This window comes from Vicia villosa, linkage group LG5 (assembly GCF_029867415.1).
Source record: "Vicia villosa cultivar HV-30 ecotype Madison, WI linkage group LG5, Vvil1.0, whole genome shotgun sequence".
Lineage (NCBI taxonomy): Eukaryota > Viridiplantae > Streptophyta > Magnoliopsida > Fabales > Fabaceae > Vicia > Vicia villosa.
The window spans coordinates 49,962,327-49,981,355 of record NC_081184.1 but is presented as its reverse complement, the minus strand read 5'-3'; the positions used below and the strand labels follow the sequence as shown (position 1 = coordinate 49,981,355).

At 35.6% G+C, this 19,029-nt stretch overlaps 1 protein-coding gene across 1 annotated transcript; it reads right to left on the bottom strand.

The window, feature by feature from the left end:
• Positions 1 to 7,999: 7,999 nt before the first annotated feature.
• On the bottom strand, positions 8,000 to 18,196 carry LOC131601651 (protein transport protein SEC31 homolog B). Its single transcript, XM_058873519.1, has 22 exons — positions 17,680 to 18,196; positions 16,925 to 16,979; positions 16,694 to 16,816; positions 16,470 to 16,566; positions 16,330 to 16,366; positions 16,124 to 16,229; positions 15,993 to 16,050; positions 15,243 to 15,340; positions 14,985 to 15,104; positions 13,662 to 13,704; positions 13,324 to 13,430; positions 13,112 to 13,239; positions 12,439 to 12,997; positions 12,169 to 12,261; positions 11,709 to 11,894; positions 11,390 to 11,603; positions 10,658 to 10,755; positions 10,382 to 10,561; positions 9,399 to 9,521; positions 8,999 to 9,314; positions 8,577 to 8,815; positions 8,000 to 8,491 (listed from the first exon to the last, which is right to left on the bottom strand). The coding sequence occupies exons 1-22, from the start codon at positions 17,994 to 17,996 to the stop codon at positions 8,396 to 8,398; spliced, it is 3,393 nt and encodes a 1,130-aa protein (XP_058729502.1). The 5' UTR covers positions 17,997 to 18,196; the 3' UTR covers positions 8,000 to 8,395.
• Between the last annotated feature and the right edge of the window lie 833 nt (positions 18,197 to 19,029).

Below are 19,029 nucleotides of genomic sequence, written 5' to 3'. Positions count from 1 at the left end.
CTTAAAGTATCCATAGTCGAGCTTTATTGTGAAGCGGGATAACATTAAAGCATCAAGACTATTATGAAGATATACTGATGATCACATCTCATGCATCATGGATAAGGAGTTATCAAGTCTTGACATAGGTATAAATATTAGGAGTAATATTTATACTTGATTGACCCGCTATGATAATACTACATAGAATGTTATGCAAAGTATCATAAGTTATTCTCATGGTGATAAGGGGGGTATACCACCCTTCGACCTGAAACCACTACGGATCCTAGATGTAGAGTCAAGTGTTTTATAGTTGATCAAACGTTGTTCGTAACTGGATGACCATAAAGACAGTTGATGGGTACTTCACAAAGCATGTTGAGGGATATGAGTGACCTAGATAGAATTTTCCGATCCTACATAATAGGATAAATGTCTAAGGGTCCAATATTGAAATGGACAAGGGTGACACGGTCTATGACTTGTGTTCAATATAGACATAAGGGCAAAAGGGTAATTGTACACACAAGCATTATCACGGGAAGGATTTTTTTATATCACATGACATTTTCGAGACTTGGGTAGCAGTGATGTGTTGCTAGATCCGCTTGTAACGCCCCGAATTTAAATAACTAGTTAATTAAATTAATTAAGGATTCAATTGATGGAAATTGTCGAAGTTGGGAATTTATTGGAATTAATTTAAGGGACGTAAGTGAATTATTATATCGTTTGAGCGGTTGAATGGAAAGTCGGATTAAATTAGTCTGTTTAATCGGAGAAGTAATATTAGGAATAATCTTATTTTATTTGAGTATTTATTTAATTAAGTTGGATTGGTTGGTGTTAGTAAAATAGAAGTGTGAATGTAGGCCCACTAAGAGGAATAGTGTTAATTGGTTATATTTGATAAAAAGAGAAATTTTAAGTATCAGTAGTTATTTTGGAATAGCTGCTACAGAAACAAGGGTTTTTAAGAGCTTTTGGAGAATACGGGGAACTGCAGAAGAGAAGAGGAAAAAGAGATATGTGAGCTTTGCTGTGAAGAGGAAAGCAGAATAATTATGCGAAGTCGGAAGCTTGGAATTCGACCGGAAATTTTAGAGCAGACTCCGAATACAAGGTAAGAGTGGAGTTCTTGCTCTATAAACGGGGATGTGATGAATCGTATATGGGGTTTAGGAGATTAATATTATCTCTATGTGTTGGTATGATTTTTGGTGTATGTGATGTCACTGTGTGAATTTTCTGGAAATGGTATGTGGAAACTGTTGATGTGTGGTATTTGAATTTCCTGTGTTATCTGAGAATTTAGATGAAATTGGAACCTTAATCGATGAATAATTGTATGTGCTGTGAATGAATTAGTGATGTTGTGATGATTAATTTTTCTGGGATTAGAATTGCTGAGTAATACTGAGACCGGAAGGAAAATATAAATTGGAATGGGGAAGGAAAATATGAAGGGACGGGGGCCATATACATGGGATGGAAGTCCCTTGAAGCAAGTGGGAAGACCCCACTTTTTGTGTGGGGAGGGCGGCCCGGCAATGTGGGGCGGTCGCCCTTTGTTGTAAGTAGTCCCTTATGGGACATGCATGGGTGTATGGGGACGAGGGTCCCTAGTGTTATTGCATTACCTTTCCTGTTACTAATTAGGCACTTGTATCATTTCTCAGTGTGAGTGTAATTAAGTACCAGTTGGAATTAGAATGCAGGGTAAAACATTACTAACTTAATTAAATCACTAGAGTGGAGTAGCTTTATTAAAAATACAATAGCGGATGAATGAACAATAACAGTAGCAGTAATGTTAGTAGCAGACTCGTAGCTTTATCAGAAAATTTGTAAAGTAATGGTTATAAATCCTTGACAATAGCAGAGTAAATTTTAAATATAATAGTGCTTATATATTTGACAGTAACAGAGCAAATTGATAGAAGTAGCAGTACCGTCATATTTTTTACAGTAGTCGAGTAACAATTAAATAGTAAACAGGAATAAATGAGTAGTAGGCCGGAACTAATTTAGCGGAGTGGAATAAATTAGGAGTGTCCGGGAGTAATTCGATATTCTTTGTTTTGTGATGTTTGTAATGTCGTGACGTAGTGAATTGTTGAAAATATGTGAATTTTCGTAGCATAATTGTCCGTTTTTTATTATATGTGCTATGTATCTATGTGAAGGTGTGTATGTCGTAAATGATTTAAATGATGAATTGTGACATCTCATTTGTTGATAAAAATTTTGAATAACTCTGGTTTTTGTTATAATTACCGAATATTCATTGGGTAGAATTGGGGTGTTACACCGCTCACTATTTATTATGTTAAATGTTTGATTTAATATAATTGTCAACGTCGCAAAAACCTACAGGGTCACACACATAAGGATAGGTTTATGAGAGACATAGTAAATAAGGAACACCGTAAGGTACATTGTGCTTAAGTGAATTCAGAATGTGGTAAGGTACCACGCGTGTAAGTGATATACGGCTTAATTGGGATTTTAGCTTGCAGCCTTAATTGGGCTTTTAGCTTGTAGCTCACACAAGTGGTTATATAAATAGAACCCTTGTGTTGAAGCACTTCACTTGATGAAAATTCGGTCTGAGAAACCCTAATGTATTTTCTTCTCTCTCACTCAAAGCCTTCATTCGAATCATCTAGCACTGAGACTGAAGGGATTTGTTCGTGTGGACTGAGTAGAGACGTTGTTCTTCATCAACGCTTGTGATCTCTCCTTCGATTCGGCATCAAAGGTTTCAATCTCCATAAGAGGTAATGATTTCTATCACTGATCATGCCCATTTGTAAGGATCATTAAAGGAAAATTTTAATTTCCGCTGCATTTTGTGATGCGATTTTCCTTCATTCAAATGGGTCTTCATTTCCAAATCAGGGCACTCGAAGAACATATTTTGTTCCTCAACGGCCCCATTGTTCATCACATAATAGCACACGGGCTTGTGTCATCTCCATTTCGTCTGTCTCTTTGTTTTCTTTGAACTCCATTACCTAGTCGTACTCAAATGGCAAGACAGATACGACATTGCAATTGATGTTAAGGGAAGACTCGCCTTCAGAGTTGAAGTCATCAGTTAACATGTCTTCATTATCAATTTCTTTCTCCACCCTTTCATTCATTTTTTTTCTTTAGAGAAAAGAGTTTTCTCCCTACTGGTAATTTTTCATCCATCTTAGCAGGTGGAGGAATCAGATTGCTGCTTGATTCCCCCATTTATTTTCCCAACATCTCTCGCTGGGCTTTCTTGATTCTTTGATGTCTCCTCCGTTGGGACCTAGTCATGGGCTTTTTACCCTTATAATTTTCCGATTTGTAAGCTTGTTGTTTCGACACTTGAAACTTCTTTCTGTAAGTTATGGAAGATCCCTTTCCAACTTCAAAAGTTCTCCACTTCTCCTGCCCACTACCTTTATTCTCGTTTGGCATTTTCCATATATTAATTGGGGCTTTGGATGGTGGCTTGAAAGTTACCCTTCGATTCTCCCTTGGATAGGGATGTCAGGCCTTCGAGGAACTCCCCTTTTGTCGAACACAAAGGTGCTCCTTGTATCCCTCCAGTGACCCCTGCTTCGAGCAAACTGGACCCTCGCGAGCTCTTCTAAGGCCTTTCGATAATGGACGGCGCTACACCAAGGGCACATAAGGACTTCGGAGTTATTTTTTGTGGCAACGAACAAGAAAGTCAAGGAGACTTTCGCCTGGTTTAGGGTAGATAGATTGCATTTTGTCCACCTTTTTCTCAACATTTCAGTTCATATCGACCATGTTAACCTCCAGGTTGGGACTCTCATCAATCTTAAACTCCTAAAACTTGACTCGAAGGCCCTCGATAGCCTTCACCATCTCTGAACCTACAACACAATTGTTAGTGGTTTCAACATTGCTAGTGAGGCTTTCAGTAGCCTCCTTTGCATCGACGAGTACAAAGTCCTCAGCAACTTTGTCTTCAACTATTTCTACCATGTTGACATCCACTGGTTCAACATAGTTAGTGTCAGCGACGGGCATCCACTGAGTCTTGCTCTTGTTGCCGAACTTGAGGCGCTCATCCTTGTTAACATTTTGAATAAGATCCCTGAAAATAAAAACATTGTGAGGTCTTATATCCTAAAAAAATCTCTTCTTTCGTTGGTTTACCAGGGGAATTTTAGCGCCAAGTGGCACTATCATCTGACAGTATTTTACTAAGAGATCAAAAATTTCATCGCACTTTGTCACATCGAAGGTGTATGTTTTCCTAGGAAATTTATCGCTCTTCTCTGGTTCGATGGAGTTTTTCCCATTTAAAGGCGTTAGCATTTTACAAGGATAAGGTGGCCCCTGTTTTAATTCAGCTAGGTCTATTTCAACCTCTTCGAAGGTCAAGGAATCTTCATAGATTTCTTGTTCTCCTTCGTCAACTTCAATATACGCCACTATTTCTTTCTTGTCGCTTCTATTTTCCTTGGCCTTTTCATCCTTTAGGCGTTCCACTTGTCGAACTCTATCTGTCAACTAAGTCATATCTCTCAAATAATATGGATCTAATTTCTTTCTTATCGAGAAATCTAATCCTCTTACAGCCATCTAGGTAAAGCACCTTTCCTTTAATAAGTGGAATCTATTGAGGTATTCATCTATAGGTTCTCTAAACTTTCGGTTTATGTTTTCTAACTCCCTCAAGCTTATCTTTGACTGGCCTATATAGAATTGTTCATGGAAAAGCCTCTCCAAACGAGGCCATTCTTGAATTGAGTTTGGTGCAAGGGTGGTAAACCATGTGAACGTGTTTTTGGTCAGCGAACTGGGGAAGTATTTTATTCGAAGGTTCTCATGGTTTGATATGTCCCCAGCCTCAGTGAGATAACGAGTTATGTGTTCGAAAGTTTTGATTCGACTGGTTAATACCAAAACTCGATCCTTGTAAAGGCGAGAACATTATTATCAAAGGATTTGTATATGTGGATGTACTATTGTGTAAATTTTCCATAAAAGATGTTGGCATGCCATATGGAGGGTCTCACATTGGAATCGAGAATCTATGGGTTAATGGCATGGATAGATTGAATCCTTGAGGTCTAGGATTTGAAGGTTGTCCCTGAATCGCTGCAGAGGAAACGGTTGGCATACTCTGCGTGTTTGAGGGAGTGGCCATTGGTCCTGTCGTCGAAGGGATTTTCGTCGAGACCATTTTTGTTGGAATGGCCATTGTACCCTAGTTAACTTGTATGGCATCGGTTGTTGTCGCAGCAACCGTGCTTCCTCCTATCGGGGGAGAAATTTGCTATGCATTATTGTTTGGAAGGTTAACCATCTTCCTGCTGTATCTTTGTTTAGGTATTTGTTTGTTGGTGTTGGCTAATTTTCCGCTCCTCAATCTCATACAACAATGTTACACAAATAGATGATAGTATACATAAAGCAATAAAACACAAATAATGAATTTGTGACTCGAAATTTAGACACGGTCTCACTGGGCGTGCCAATTTGTTTACGGTGGAAATTCGTAAACAACCACTAGTCCTTCAAAATAATGAATATATTGATTGCTTGCATGATCGACTAGATTGATCCTATGACATAGTCTAAGTTTCAAGATTCTGATGATTGAATTGTGTTCATTCTAGATTTGGTTTTGTGTTTAGTTTTTAAATAAAAGGGAAAAAATGTGTTTGAAAGGTAAAAGTAAAGTGCATGAATGAATAAAATATTTTGATTCGAAAGCAATAAAGAAAAGTAAAAGACTTGACTGAATGAAAATACGAATTGATAAAATGTAATGTAATTCGAATAACATGAATTGGTAATTCATATGTTGTAAGAATGAAACACACTAAAATCTAACGCTAAGACCTTAATTTATACTAAGTCGACCCTAACGTCATTTTCCTAACGGAATGCCATGTTTTCGCTTGCATGCTCCTCAATCTTCTAAGACTTTCACATGTCCTTTTGGATAAGAAAAATCATTTGAATTTAAATCTTCTTTCATTCGAGGAGCCAAAATTCAATCAACATGGTTGTCGAAGCCTTCTTTCCAAATGCTCCGAAAATATTCCAAGTCCTTTATCCTTGCCTTCGAAGACTTTTCACTCAAACTTCGTTCGACAAGGTAAAGCTCATTTTACACAATAAAGGGTATTTCAAATGGCTTTCACAAGTCATGTTTTAAGCCTTTCCTCGAGGTATATCCTTCACAACCATAATCTTCCTTTGTCTATCGAAATCTTCAGCTAATAGTATGGTTCTTGTATTTCTTCTTCTTCATGCATCACAAAGCTAGGGCATTTGGAAGTTGTGTGATGTGAACGATCTGCCATATGACTGGAGAAGTTGGTTGTTTCCTACTGTGGAATTGCGGCATATGGATGCTTGTCTAGTTTTCTATTCTTCCAATAGCCATCTTTCCTCTTTCTTGAGTGTTGATTTGTTTTCTTGAGATTTCGTTGTTGTTTTAGAATCAACAAGGATGAACGTTGAGTTATTTGATTTCTTTGTGTTTGTTGTTTTGCAGCTCGGACCCATCAAGGATATACTGAATACCGGAGAATGGATAAAGGTCAGAGAAATACAACTAAAAGGGGAGGGACAATACAGCAGAAAGACACAGGGAATCATGGAGAGGGGGATTCGTAAAGAAAACCTTGAAGAAAGGAAGCCAGCGAGAAGAGAAACGAAAAGTTTACCAAAAGAGGGAACAAACACACCAAAAGCACGCCTATCAAAGGGAAACACACTAGAGTGGACACAGAAGATAAAAATTGGACAAAGAGAGGAAAAATGATAAAGGAATAAGGGTTCAAAGCTCAAAGAGGACTTGAGAGAAAACTGGTTTTCTTGTTTCTTGTAACCCTTTCTCCCCAAATTTTTTTAGGTGTACTTAATGAAATTGATAAGCATGCATACATGAGTATATATTAATAAATAAAAAATGTAAATATAATTTGTGCGGGTGTCGAGGATGGGTACTAAGGTACCTGTACATGCGCCCATACTAGTTAATTTCGGTGGGTAATTGTCCTTGTTCATGCCCGTACCTAGGTTTTTACCATATCCATTATAAGTAATTTTTGCGCGTACCCATTGGCGATGGGTCCAATTGTCATTCCTAGTTAAGCTGAAAGAGACTCTTACCATCTCAGCCAAGTGTTTTTGGGTTCCTTATAGACGATTTTAAAAAATGTGTAAGTTTGTGAATTTTATGAAATTTAAAATATTATTTTATAATATATATAATTTTGAATCCACTTATATATATATATATATATATATATATATATATATATATATATATATATATATATATATATATATATATATATATATATATATATATAACCCTGTTTTTATTGTATCTTTGTGTCTAATATCTTCATTAAGTGGAGTGAGTAATAAGATAAAGCTCTGTTGTTATTGTATCTTTGTGTCTAATATCTTCATTAAGTGGAGTGAGAGAACATCATGTGAGACCATATATGTATACTATACGTACCACTCAAATCAAGTACACCTCAGTTTGTAAGATTCAAATGAATTTAGAGATGTAACATATTGAAAAAAATTCACTTCATATAATTCCACCTGATGTATCAAAGGAAACAAAAGAAAAAAGTTATTAAACAAGTGGTTTCACAACTTTCTACTCAATTCAATTATTGCATATTAAAATAAATAAATAAATTTACGTTTGCTCTTCTAGGTTTGATTCTAAAATAAGATGTGATTTGAAAGTTTAGGGTTTTTGGCTGATTTGAGGGTTGCGTTCTTCAGTCAGTCTACTAAGATTTGAATTCAGCTAACTGCAGTGCAGTTCGATTTGATTAAAGAACTATTTGCGAAGTGTAAGTGATGTTTCATTAACTAAGGAAAGGTTCAGTTTATTTAACTATAGTTCAATTTCATTCTATAATTCGGTTTGGCTCTACTTTATTTTTATTAGTCCCTATATCTATATCACATACTTGTCCAACTTCGAGCATTTAAATGATTGACGATTAAATACACTATTCAATTGTTCGGCAATTAAATCAATACTTTATGACTATTGGGATACAAAAAAAAATCTTTCAAAGAAAAGGAAATATCAATCTATAACTGACACTAGAACAGCTTGGAGCATCACCACTGGTACCAGAGGGGTGTGGTGAGGAAAAAACCATCTGAAATTTTAGAGTAAACAAACAGAGAAAACACTTCTATTACAAATATTGGTCGTAAACAGTTTCGAATCATTTCCTGAACACTACTTTGAGCAACAGCTTTTAATAACAGTCAATGTGAAAGCTGTACACTGCTAGAGGCAGTAGTCTTGTTGTGGACGATGGAGAGAGTATCAGCAATCACTACTGCAAGTTACTAATCACATGAAAATTCTCCAAAATCACCAAAAAACAAAATCTTCAACTTTTTAGCTTAATCTGACACTCTGCCTAGTCTTGATCATACGTTTCAGTGAACCTAACCAGGACTGACATTCATCCCATTCAGTAGTAGTGAGAAGAACCTGCAACACGAAGTAAAGCAATTAAAATGTAAGTTTGATGCATGGTTAGGAGTACGATACAGAATTTGCAATTCAATTGACTTACCTGAATTTGAAGGGCAGTACCAAAATCACCATTGTCTAACGCTTGACAAAGCTGAAGGAGCTTATCAGAAGCATTTTTGGAGATGTCCCCACTGTTCAACTTTGCAAACAACCCACCAAGTCTCTTTGAGTTGTCTTCTATTTCCCGCCTCTTTGCTGGGTTTGCACGTGAACCTCCGAGTGCTTCCGATGTCTCATTGAAAAGTCTCGTCAATGTTGTGACAATAGGCATTTGGTTTGCTGACATAGTAAAAGCAAGAGTTAAGACCAAAATAGAATAGGACAAGGAACGCGTGATAACTGAAATACATATCATTGTTCAAGACTAATGCTTTCTGACTCATAAAGTAAACGCCAGTACATTTAGTTGGTATTTTCATTCAAAGAAAAATCCAGTCACTGAAAAAATAAAAGAAATATTACCAGGTACTTTTGAAGTATCAGCAGTCTGCACTGTAGGTGGTGGAGCCGCCGGTGCAGCAGCAGGTTGCACAGATTGCGGTTGCGGGGGACTGGGAGGCTGAATTGATCCCACACCAGGTCTTTGAACGCCAGCAGGACTAGGGATTGGCATGAACCCCATTGGATTCGAGGTAGGTGCCAAAACTTGTGGTGGTACGTTGTGGCCATGACCCAAGTTCATTTGTGATGGAGCAGGAGGCGTAGGCTGGTAAGGTGGATTGGTAGGCGTAGGCTGGTAAGGTGGATTGGTAGGCTGGAATGGTGGATTGTTGTTTGTCTGAAATATAGAAAGCCATTTTATAACACGCAAGTAGTAGAAATATATTGTTAAAATTGAATTTGAATGCAAGGATTAACTGACATTATACAATTGAGAACCCAATGTGGGCTGCTGATATAGCTCCACATTTTTAAGCACAGGAGGAGTTTGAGGATCAAAAGTTCTCACAGGAGCTGGTGCCACAGCAGTATTTGAGAAGTTCAGCTACGGGAAAGAAAGAATTGAAGATTAGAAGCAATAAGGGAAAATCATCAATAACAAATTCAAATTTTGTTCAAGAATATAACATCCAAATCACTTGAACCAACTGTTATAAAAGTATTTAAAATATAAAATTAAAGCATAATATATATTTTGTATACATGGAGAAATCGCTACTCAAGCTCGCTAAATGATAGTCATAAGAGTGAGCCAGTGCATAAGCTTTCTCCCATTGTGTCTTCAAACAAGAAAAATAAAGGAAAAATACTCCATACCAAGTATTATATACATGTCTCATAGCAGATAAGAAATTTCAAATGTACTTGTTGTATATAAACGATATAAATGCCACTGTTTGAGTTTGCACTTAAATCCCAAATTAACATTTTTCCACTTCAAAAACAACCATTCATAGTCAAAGCGGACACTAAATATATGCTACACATGGTGGATTTCAGACGTCAGCAATAGATTGACCAGAAGAGTGGCCGAGTGGGAAAGTGCTTCATATTAAACTAGTCCTCATTGATCGCAATCATCTCAACAATAAGTATAAATGCAATTACGGAGGCAACTTTCATACTCTGGATATACATTCACTTCAGAACTAATTTGGTCAGAATTTTTAAAAGAGAAAAATATGCATGGGATGAAATTTGGCCTTTGCTCACAATTTTTAATGTTTTTCATGAGTAGTTAATGAAAGTTAACAATGAACAGTATGCAGATCCACATTCTGTTTTCACATCAAACCTAAGGGTGCAAACTCAATCAAACTCCTTGACCAGAGCACAGCCCTATAAATATCACCCACATGTGCAACATTTGTTCCTTCTTTATGACATATATATATGATAATGTACCTGGGGAGGTTGGGGAACCTGAGTAGCCTGTGATGGAACAAACAAATTGGGTTGTTGGGGTTGCTGGTGTGGAGCAGGAGCACCGTAGCCACTCCCATATCTAGGATCAAATTGCTGTGGATAGCTTGCAGGATATTGAACTCCAGAAACACCATGCGGCACTTGAGGGGATACGGAATCCTGACCAACAGACATTCAAAGAAATGGTTTCAAATTGCAGAGACACTGTGCTTTGCACCAAAAGAAAATGCCAAAGAACAAAGTTAAAGTAACTACCTGGTAATAATTGATATTATAATTGGAATTATCCGCCGCATAAAAGGATCCACTTTGAGATTGAGAATTTTCAAAAGCAGTGGTTTTTAAGTCTTTCTCTGCAATAAAAAATAGAAAAGTGAAAAAGTGAAGAGAATACAGGTGTGCAGAAGGCTTCAAACATCAAACAATAAAGGAAATACTAGACAGCTGAAGTCATAACAAAAATGATCATTAACTAACTAACAAAACCATGAACATAGACTTCTCCAATTGAGAGTCTTTAATATCAAAATAATCATGTTCCTCCACCAAATGAAAACCAAAATTACTCAGGTTTATGAACCATTAACTACTCCACTAGTTATTTACAATTATCAAAGAATGGTTAATAAGTAATCACTTGAGTAATTAAATTTTCTAAAAAACGGCAATATATAGATATTTATTTTTAGTTTTTTAGCAACCCTCCCTTCATAAAAACCAAAAGGAAATATGGCTAGGTGTATAATGTTACATGTGTGATAACAGCAAAATATAACTATGCATTAATGTTCACTACTTAATTAAAATGGTAATGCAATTTCATTAGAATAAAATACAAAAACGCTAGTAATTGAAGCGTTCATCAACAACAAGTGGCATTGGAAGAGTCACTTTCTAATAAATAGCATTCTATTTCTATCTTTATCATTTTCCTGTATTATTGTAACCATGTCGACATGCCGTATAGATATCCAAGAAAAATTTTACCAGGCTCTGTAGACAGTGCAATTCGGTCCTTCAAAATCACAAGTTCAGTTGAAAGTTCTTCAGAACCCAAAAGTTTTAGATACTCCATTGCTGTGGTCAGCAACCCTTGACTTGCTAAAATTTCAGCATATTTCTCAACAAGCTTGCACAGAGAGGCACTAAACCGCTTCTGCCCAGTTGCCAAGGCAAGAACAATAGTTTTTTCCATCAAATCCTAAAAATATATAATCGTCAGTTGTCAAGCTGTATTATTGGTAAGGGTGGGATTTATATTACACATACACATATTTACAAGTACAAATAAGAGTGTCAATCTTACCTGAAGAAGGTCAACATAAGATTTCCCCTCGTGCTCATCTGACAGACTCCTCGACCAAATTTCAACTGTTTTATCAATATTTCCAGCACATATATAACAAAGAGTTGCAGCTAATGTATTGCCAGCCCCCATGAGTTTTGAAGCAAGTGTGTCACAAAGCATAGTCCATTCATCTCTCTGAGCAAACTGTTAATATGTGATGACGAGAATTATACCAGTGTACTATAAAATTATCCGGTCATCAAAATTGATGTCCCATTGAGGCGTTCATAGCTTATACTACAACAAATTCTAGTTTTGGAAGTTTATCCAATCAAAATACAAAACAGAAGATAAATCATCCACATAAAGCATCCCTTTTAATCAATATAAGAATTATAGGAAGATTAAAAACGATGACCGTGCTTAAAAATAACTGAAAAACACAGTAAGACCAGCAGCAAAGACCAATGAGACTTACACTGCAAAGAAGAGCAAGGGTTTCTTTCCAGAATTTTAGAGGCCTAGTGTTCACAAGGCTCAAGAGATCATTGCTCACCATCGCTGATACAACCTGAATATGGAAATGAACACATGAAAGGGATTTACAAAAATAAATCTCTGGTAGGAATTTGACAGAACATTTGTTGGATATGAAATTTAAATAAATTATAAGATGTGGGTGGAAATTTGACATAATTTATGTTGGATATGAAATTCAAATAGATTGTATGATGTAAATATCAACTACCTTTAAGTATGGCGATCGGTTCTTCTTAAGGTATTGATCCCGTGTACTTTCCCACAAGGAGGTACTACCGACATGAGCAATAACTAAAGCATCAGCCCATTTATTAGCAGATATGCATTGAGAAACTGCCCCCTTATAGTCCCCAACGACTAAAGCACGCTGAACAAGGTCATCAAATGAAGGATCGCTGCTCTCTTCCACTTCCACGTCATCATCTTCAATTTTCTCTGAACCATTTGCATTATCTGCAACAACAAAGTTGCTAACAGCTGTAGAAGGAGGAGTATCAGCTTTAGGACTGGGAAGATTGTTGAAGAAATCCTCCCCATTGTCAGAAGAGAAAATAGTGGTTTCATTAGTAGCCACGTGTCCTGCATTATTAACAGCTGTGTCCTCAAGTCCAAGAGCATTTACTTCCTGGGAAAGTTCATCATTAGCTGTGTCTTTTGCTTCACTAGGTACTTCAAAACCAAGGTGTGTGAGAAGTTTTGTTCTTGCGGTTCCATCATCTTCAAACATAACCTTCAAAAATCCCCATGTTTCCCTTTCCTCCGCAGATCTGCCATAACAATAAAAAGCACTCAACATTTGCAAGAGCCATGGCCAAAACGTTAGGCTGACAATTGAATGCAAAGAGCATAGAACAATGTTGCGCTTCGTGGACAGAACTTACTTTGATTCCTGAGACTTTTTATCGCATAGGACCCTTAATAAAGGTCTTTCTCCATTTTGTATTGCAGCTTCAAATTCAGATGAACGACTCACCAGACCATCTTCAGTGACCATGTTATGCACATAAACCTGGAAAGTTACACATAGGATGAATTCAACTGAAAGGTTAAAGAACATGGACAAAGAAATATAATCAAAGTACTAAAAGCTTGCCTCTGAAGCACCAGCAGAAGCACCGGGATGAAATGACACAAGTTTACCTCCAAAGCCAAAAGACACACCAGTAGGACGTTTATACCATTTTGGAGCTCGCAGAGGTACTGCACAGAAAGCACAAATTTCATTCAGAGATTCTCAAAATATCTTATACCAAGTCATGCATCAAGAATAGAAGCCTTGCCTAATCAAATAAATAAAACCAAACAGCATACACCACCAAAATGCACAAGAAAATCTACAAAGACTGAGTAAAGAAGATGCAGATGATGATGAGAAAATAAATATGGTATTTAGTAACTTATTTGATAGAATTTAAAAAACGAAAGCATCACCTGCACCAGAATCACTCTCTCCAGAAGCATCTTGACGGCAACCCTGCATATAATCACATATATTGCCATTAATATTATGGTTAGTAAAGAGATCTGCAGGAAGGGATATGGAAAGCAGATTATGCCTAAAATATAAAAAAGCCGAAATAGTCATGACTTATTCTACTTGCCAATACTATTGGTGCCTTGACTTCTTTGCCTACTAAAACTAAAAATTTAAATTTATGCAGACCTAAGATTTAAGCGAAATTTTAAAATAACAATATAAGCTGCGTCTATACATGAAAACTGATTGACAGGACTTAAGGAACTCTGCTCACAATGGCTTCTTTTTCGTCTACTAAAAGATATATGAAGGCCTAAATTCTAAGCAAAATGTTAAAATAACCTAAGCTAAGTCTACATATGAAAGCTGATAGATGCGAATTCTGATTTATAGTCAACGGCGGGTGATGAAAAGAAAATTATAAAGGAAAAACCAAGAATTTAGTTTACAAGATGGAATTTATAATTTTAGAGATTGGTTGTGTCATTTCTATAACTTGAACAAGAACTTATGATGCATAGGTTCCGGTACGGTACCCGGTGCGGGTACTGGTATCGGTACGGGATACGACATTTTTCAAAAAATCAAGATAAGGGTATGTTAATAAAAAAATAAGAGTTTTCTACATGAAATATAAATTATTAGGTTCACAACAAAACTACACTATAAAAGTTTTAAGAAATAAAAAATAAAGTTAAGGTACAATAAGGAAGAAATTAAAATAAATAAATATACTATATTGATATTTGAGAAAATCACAAATTTCACTCGAAACAAAATAATGAGAAAAAATATTGAAGTACCTCGAGTACGGTACGTGTACCTGGTACGGGTGCTTACCCGGTACCGGTACTTCACCATTTTAGAAGTACCCATGCTTCAGAGACAAGAACTCATTATCTTACAATTTATAGCATGAATGAAGTGATAAGGGATGGTATGGAGAGTAAGATATATAGTAACTTGATCTTACAAGCAGAATAGTAGGAGGAACGACATGAATTTGGCTACTTAAAAAAACCATTGCAGGGTAAAATACTTCGTTGTACCTTTTATGAAACTACTTCAGCAGTTCAGCATATGATATAATAACAACTATCGATTAAATTAGTGAAAAATAATAAGCAAAAAATAATTTAATACGACTGATCTAGTTTATTTTTTCCTCATCACATCATTCCTTGCAAATTAGTCTCAAAATGAATATAATTTCACATAATTGCAAAACACATTCCAATCTCACCGGGAAAAAAAACCTCCAAAGTATATTTATGTACCTTAATATTGTATATGCCAATTTTTCCATCAAAGGAAGATGCTGATATTACTCCAGGTATCTTAGAATACCAATGGACATCAAAGTTCCAGTTGGTTCCAGCTGGCAATTCATAGGCAATCTGTGCCCACCCCCAATCAAAAAAGAAAAATTGTCACTATTGGACAAATGTCGTATAAATAAAAAATCTAGCCAAATCAGGCAATTTTGAAATTCTTCAGAACAAATGTGAAAGCAGTAAAAGAAGGCCAAACAGCACCTCTCCAGTAGTAGTGTCCCAACATATGGTCCGGCTATCTTTGCCACAGGTAAGCAAATAAGAGCTATCATTGGGACACCATGACATTGCAATAACTCCTATATAAGAGATTTAGAGGATAAAATAAAGTCAGAAAAACTTAAAACAGTGATGGAGACTGTGTAGCTTTACAGTAAAAGCTTAAAGAAGAATAAAATTAAGATCCAGAAAGCCTATAAATCATATCAAAGCATGCTGCCATCAATCTTCAAATTATTGTAACAGCAACAATCAATAATCTTGAAGTACATTATAATTGATCAAAAAGGAAGAACTAGAAAATACAGTATTAAGGAAGAGAACACCATATGTAACAAAAATCAAAAACAATGTAACCGCTAAAATTCTTAAGGAAGAGAAATTTTACATATACTTTTTACCACAGCCAAGAGCTATATCGCATCCTAAAATATTTAAAATTTACTCCACCTCCAAGCTCGTGTAGTATACACATGTTCTACATTGTATTCATGCTTCCTGACACTCTATCACTTCACTTGTCATATACAATTGACACGAATTTGGGATTTACAACTGTCAAATTTTAATTATTTTATCCTAGTTACTCATTTGCTTCCCATATGTTTTGTTCAATGGATTGATGGAATATAAGCAGAATATAACAAAAAGAAAAGGTAGCATTGATATTGAAATAACTAGGCAGACACTGAGATTTACATGAATCATAAATATATGAATGGCTGTCATTACCTCTAGTGTGCCCTACAAACTCCCTTATTGGTGTCATTACATTCCTCATATCCCAAAGCTGCATCAACATGCTCATATAAAGTCAATACCCATTATCTTCAAAATAAACAGACAATATGCAGTGACTATACCCTTAAAGAAGGAGAACCGTCTTCATCTGATGCAACAACAAGTTGTGTAATAACTTCAGGATTCCACTGCAAAGCAGAGCACCGCCGTCTAACTGAATCTGCAAAGCTGTCAGTTCACATAGGACACATAAGGTTACAATGAGTTCTTTTGGGCAATACAATATCAGAATTTTTCAAAACCGAAAGGCAAGAGATGATCAAGTTACCTTATCACTGGCTTTTGCTTCTTTAGGTCCCAGACCACTGGAGAATAAAACCAAAATTAAAATAAATAAAATTCATCATCCCACCAAACAATACAGCAAAAAGAGTCAAATATAAAGGTTGAATTTAATCCCTTCCTCACCAGTGGTCCCATTATATGAAGTGGAAGCTAATATGTGTTGAACTTTACTATTCCAAGATAAGAATGAAACTTCCCCCTGGGAAGCAGAGCCACTACCCTGCACGGTGACCATATACACAATGTGTAAAATTATCAAACTATAAAGCCATAGGATTTAAAGATTAACAGGTTAATCCATCAAAAAGGGGTGCCTAAAAAACATCAAAGGGAAAAAAATGTTTGACCTTTAATGGTGGAAAATGTGTAGGCTCTGAAGGATTGGCCAAATCCCATATGCAAATTTCACCATCCTCGGCCCCAGATGCAAGAAGATTAGGTGCAATTGTATTAAACTCAAGACCTCTAACCTGAAATATAAGAATGTCAAAGATATGATTCCACTGACCAACATTACATATATGCAGAGAGCAATTAAAACTCGCCAGGACGGCTCATAAGAGCAGAGAAGAACATACCGGCCCCTTATGTCTTACAAGGTGTCCAACAAGAGAGTTCTCAGTTGCCTCCGAGCTGGAAAGTTTATAAGAAAAAAATCATCAGAAAGGCATTGAGAAAACTGTACGAGACAATAAAAATATATGAATGATCAATAAACAGATGAACCTACATATACGGAACTACTAGTATTTTATCAACAACTTCAGCCAAACGAAAGATAAACATGAAGCTAGCAAAGAACCTCCATGTGTTAACTAAAACAGATACTACTGCGTTTGTCTATATTCATGACAATTGACAACCGTTCTGTAGAGTTATAATTCGAGAGTAATTTGGTTGAGTTTAACATAGATTATATATAAAACATAAATGGCAGCCAAGACTATGCTTCACTTGCATCAACTGACAAGGTACCACCATTCATCTAACAATAGGAAATGCAAATTGTAATGACGAGCAGATAAATGATAGATTTAAATGGCCCAAAATTCTACCGATCAAGAACACCAAAGCATTTGGCAATGTGTGAAAATTGTAACTGAACTATATCTAAAAAAATTGGTAACTTCCAAGTTGAATTTGATTTGCATAAAGATCAATTAAAATCCTCCGAAAAAACCTATATACTTCTCCGAATCACCGATGCCTAATCATATCTCCAAGCCATGCACTTAAAAGCTTAACTAACATTCCAGAATCCATAAAAACACACAATTGTCAACATCAAAACAAAAGCCAGGCGCAAGATTAAAAGAAAAAGAGGTAGAATTACCGGATCATGGTGAGAGGATTCCATAGGTCAATGTTTCCATCAACTAATCCACCAGCAACGAGACCAAGAGAAAATTCTTCAGACGAAGAACCGTTTCTACCCCATGAGAGACGGTTGAAGCGGTCGGAGCTAGGGTATTCGGCGACGAGAGGTAGTTCGGGATCATCGGATTGGAAATCTAGCTTGAATATTTCGAGGTTTGCGGATGAGCTAAAGGACAGATCAACAGCGCCGGCCATAGTACCGGCAGCCAGATACGGTGCATCCGGCGCCAGTGCCACTGACGCCGATCGATTAACCCCTTTGATACACGCCATTCGATCTCAGAAAACCTAATTGCTCCGAAAGCCCGAAATTGAAATCGCGAATCGTAAATTCGAGTGCAGATTGAGAATGAAACTGGATCTAGAAAATTCAGAATCGGATCTGATCTGAGAAATGCGAGAGTGTGAAGAACCACTCTCTCCTTTTTTTTCCTCTTTCACCGTTTTTTTATCAATTTATTTCATAAATTTTTGCGTTGGTCTGAGCTTATAGATACAAACTCGTTTCAATCACAGTTTAGGCTTTGTGGTGTCCATCCAATTAGATGTTGCCACATGGAATTACTTTCATACGTAATTGTTTTTGTTATTTATAAAATTACTCTAGTAATTATAATTATAATTATAAACATATGGATTTCTATACTCAATCTTCAATATTTTTTATTTAATAGTATTATTTTTATTAATTTTCTATGAGAAAAAGGAAAATACACCCAAGTATAAATTAATTTTACATATCAACAAATAACATGTATCTCGATTAATTAATTTTACATTATCAGAATGATAATTATGTATTTCACTTAATTAGACTAAAATTTTTAAATTATTTATATGATATCACAGTGATATATTTTTATGGGATAACAGTGTAATTTTATTGTATATATTCATATTTGGTGTATATTTTTTCTAATTTTATTGTTAATCAAAATATAATATAAATGTGGCAATAAATTAAAATGTTATTTTTTCTTATAAATATAAAATTATCATAATTTAAAAATTTTAAAGTAGTAATATTCATTTATAATTATATTTAAAGAAATTAAAAATAAATATTTAAAATGTTGTGTGTTGTTTATGAAAAAAATAAAATTTTCTTAATGAATCTGTAAAAAAAAACTCATGATAAAATTTACTCAAAATTGTTTTATTTAACATGAGTAAGATTTTAAAAGTAAAAAAAATTGTTTTATAGGAGTAACTCTTTTCTCACTTATAAAATAAACAAATATTTAATTAAAATTTCTTTCACATCTCATCCCCTCTTTTTAAATAAATTTATATTTAATTAAAATAC

Bases quoted from the DNA above. Each gene is read 5' to 3' on its own strand.
- LOC131601651 (XM_058873519.1), bottom strand. From the start codon at position 17,996: ATGGCGTGTATCAAAGGGGTTAATCGATCGGCGTCAGTGGCACTGGCG. The intron at 13,705-14,984 runs GTACATAAATAT...GATTATATGCAG, and splicing joins TTGGCATATACAATATTAAG to GGTTGCCGTCAAGATGCTTC. The intron at 12,262-12,438 runs GTAGTTGATATT...TTCCATATTCAG, and splicing joins ACCGATCGCCATACTTAAAG to GTTGTATCAGCGATGGTGAG.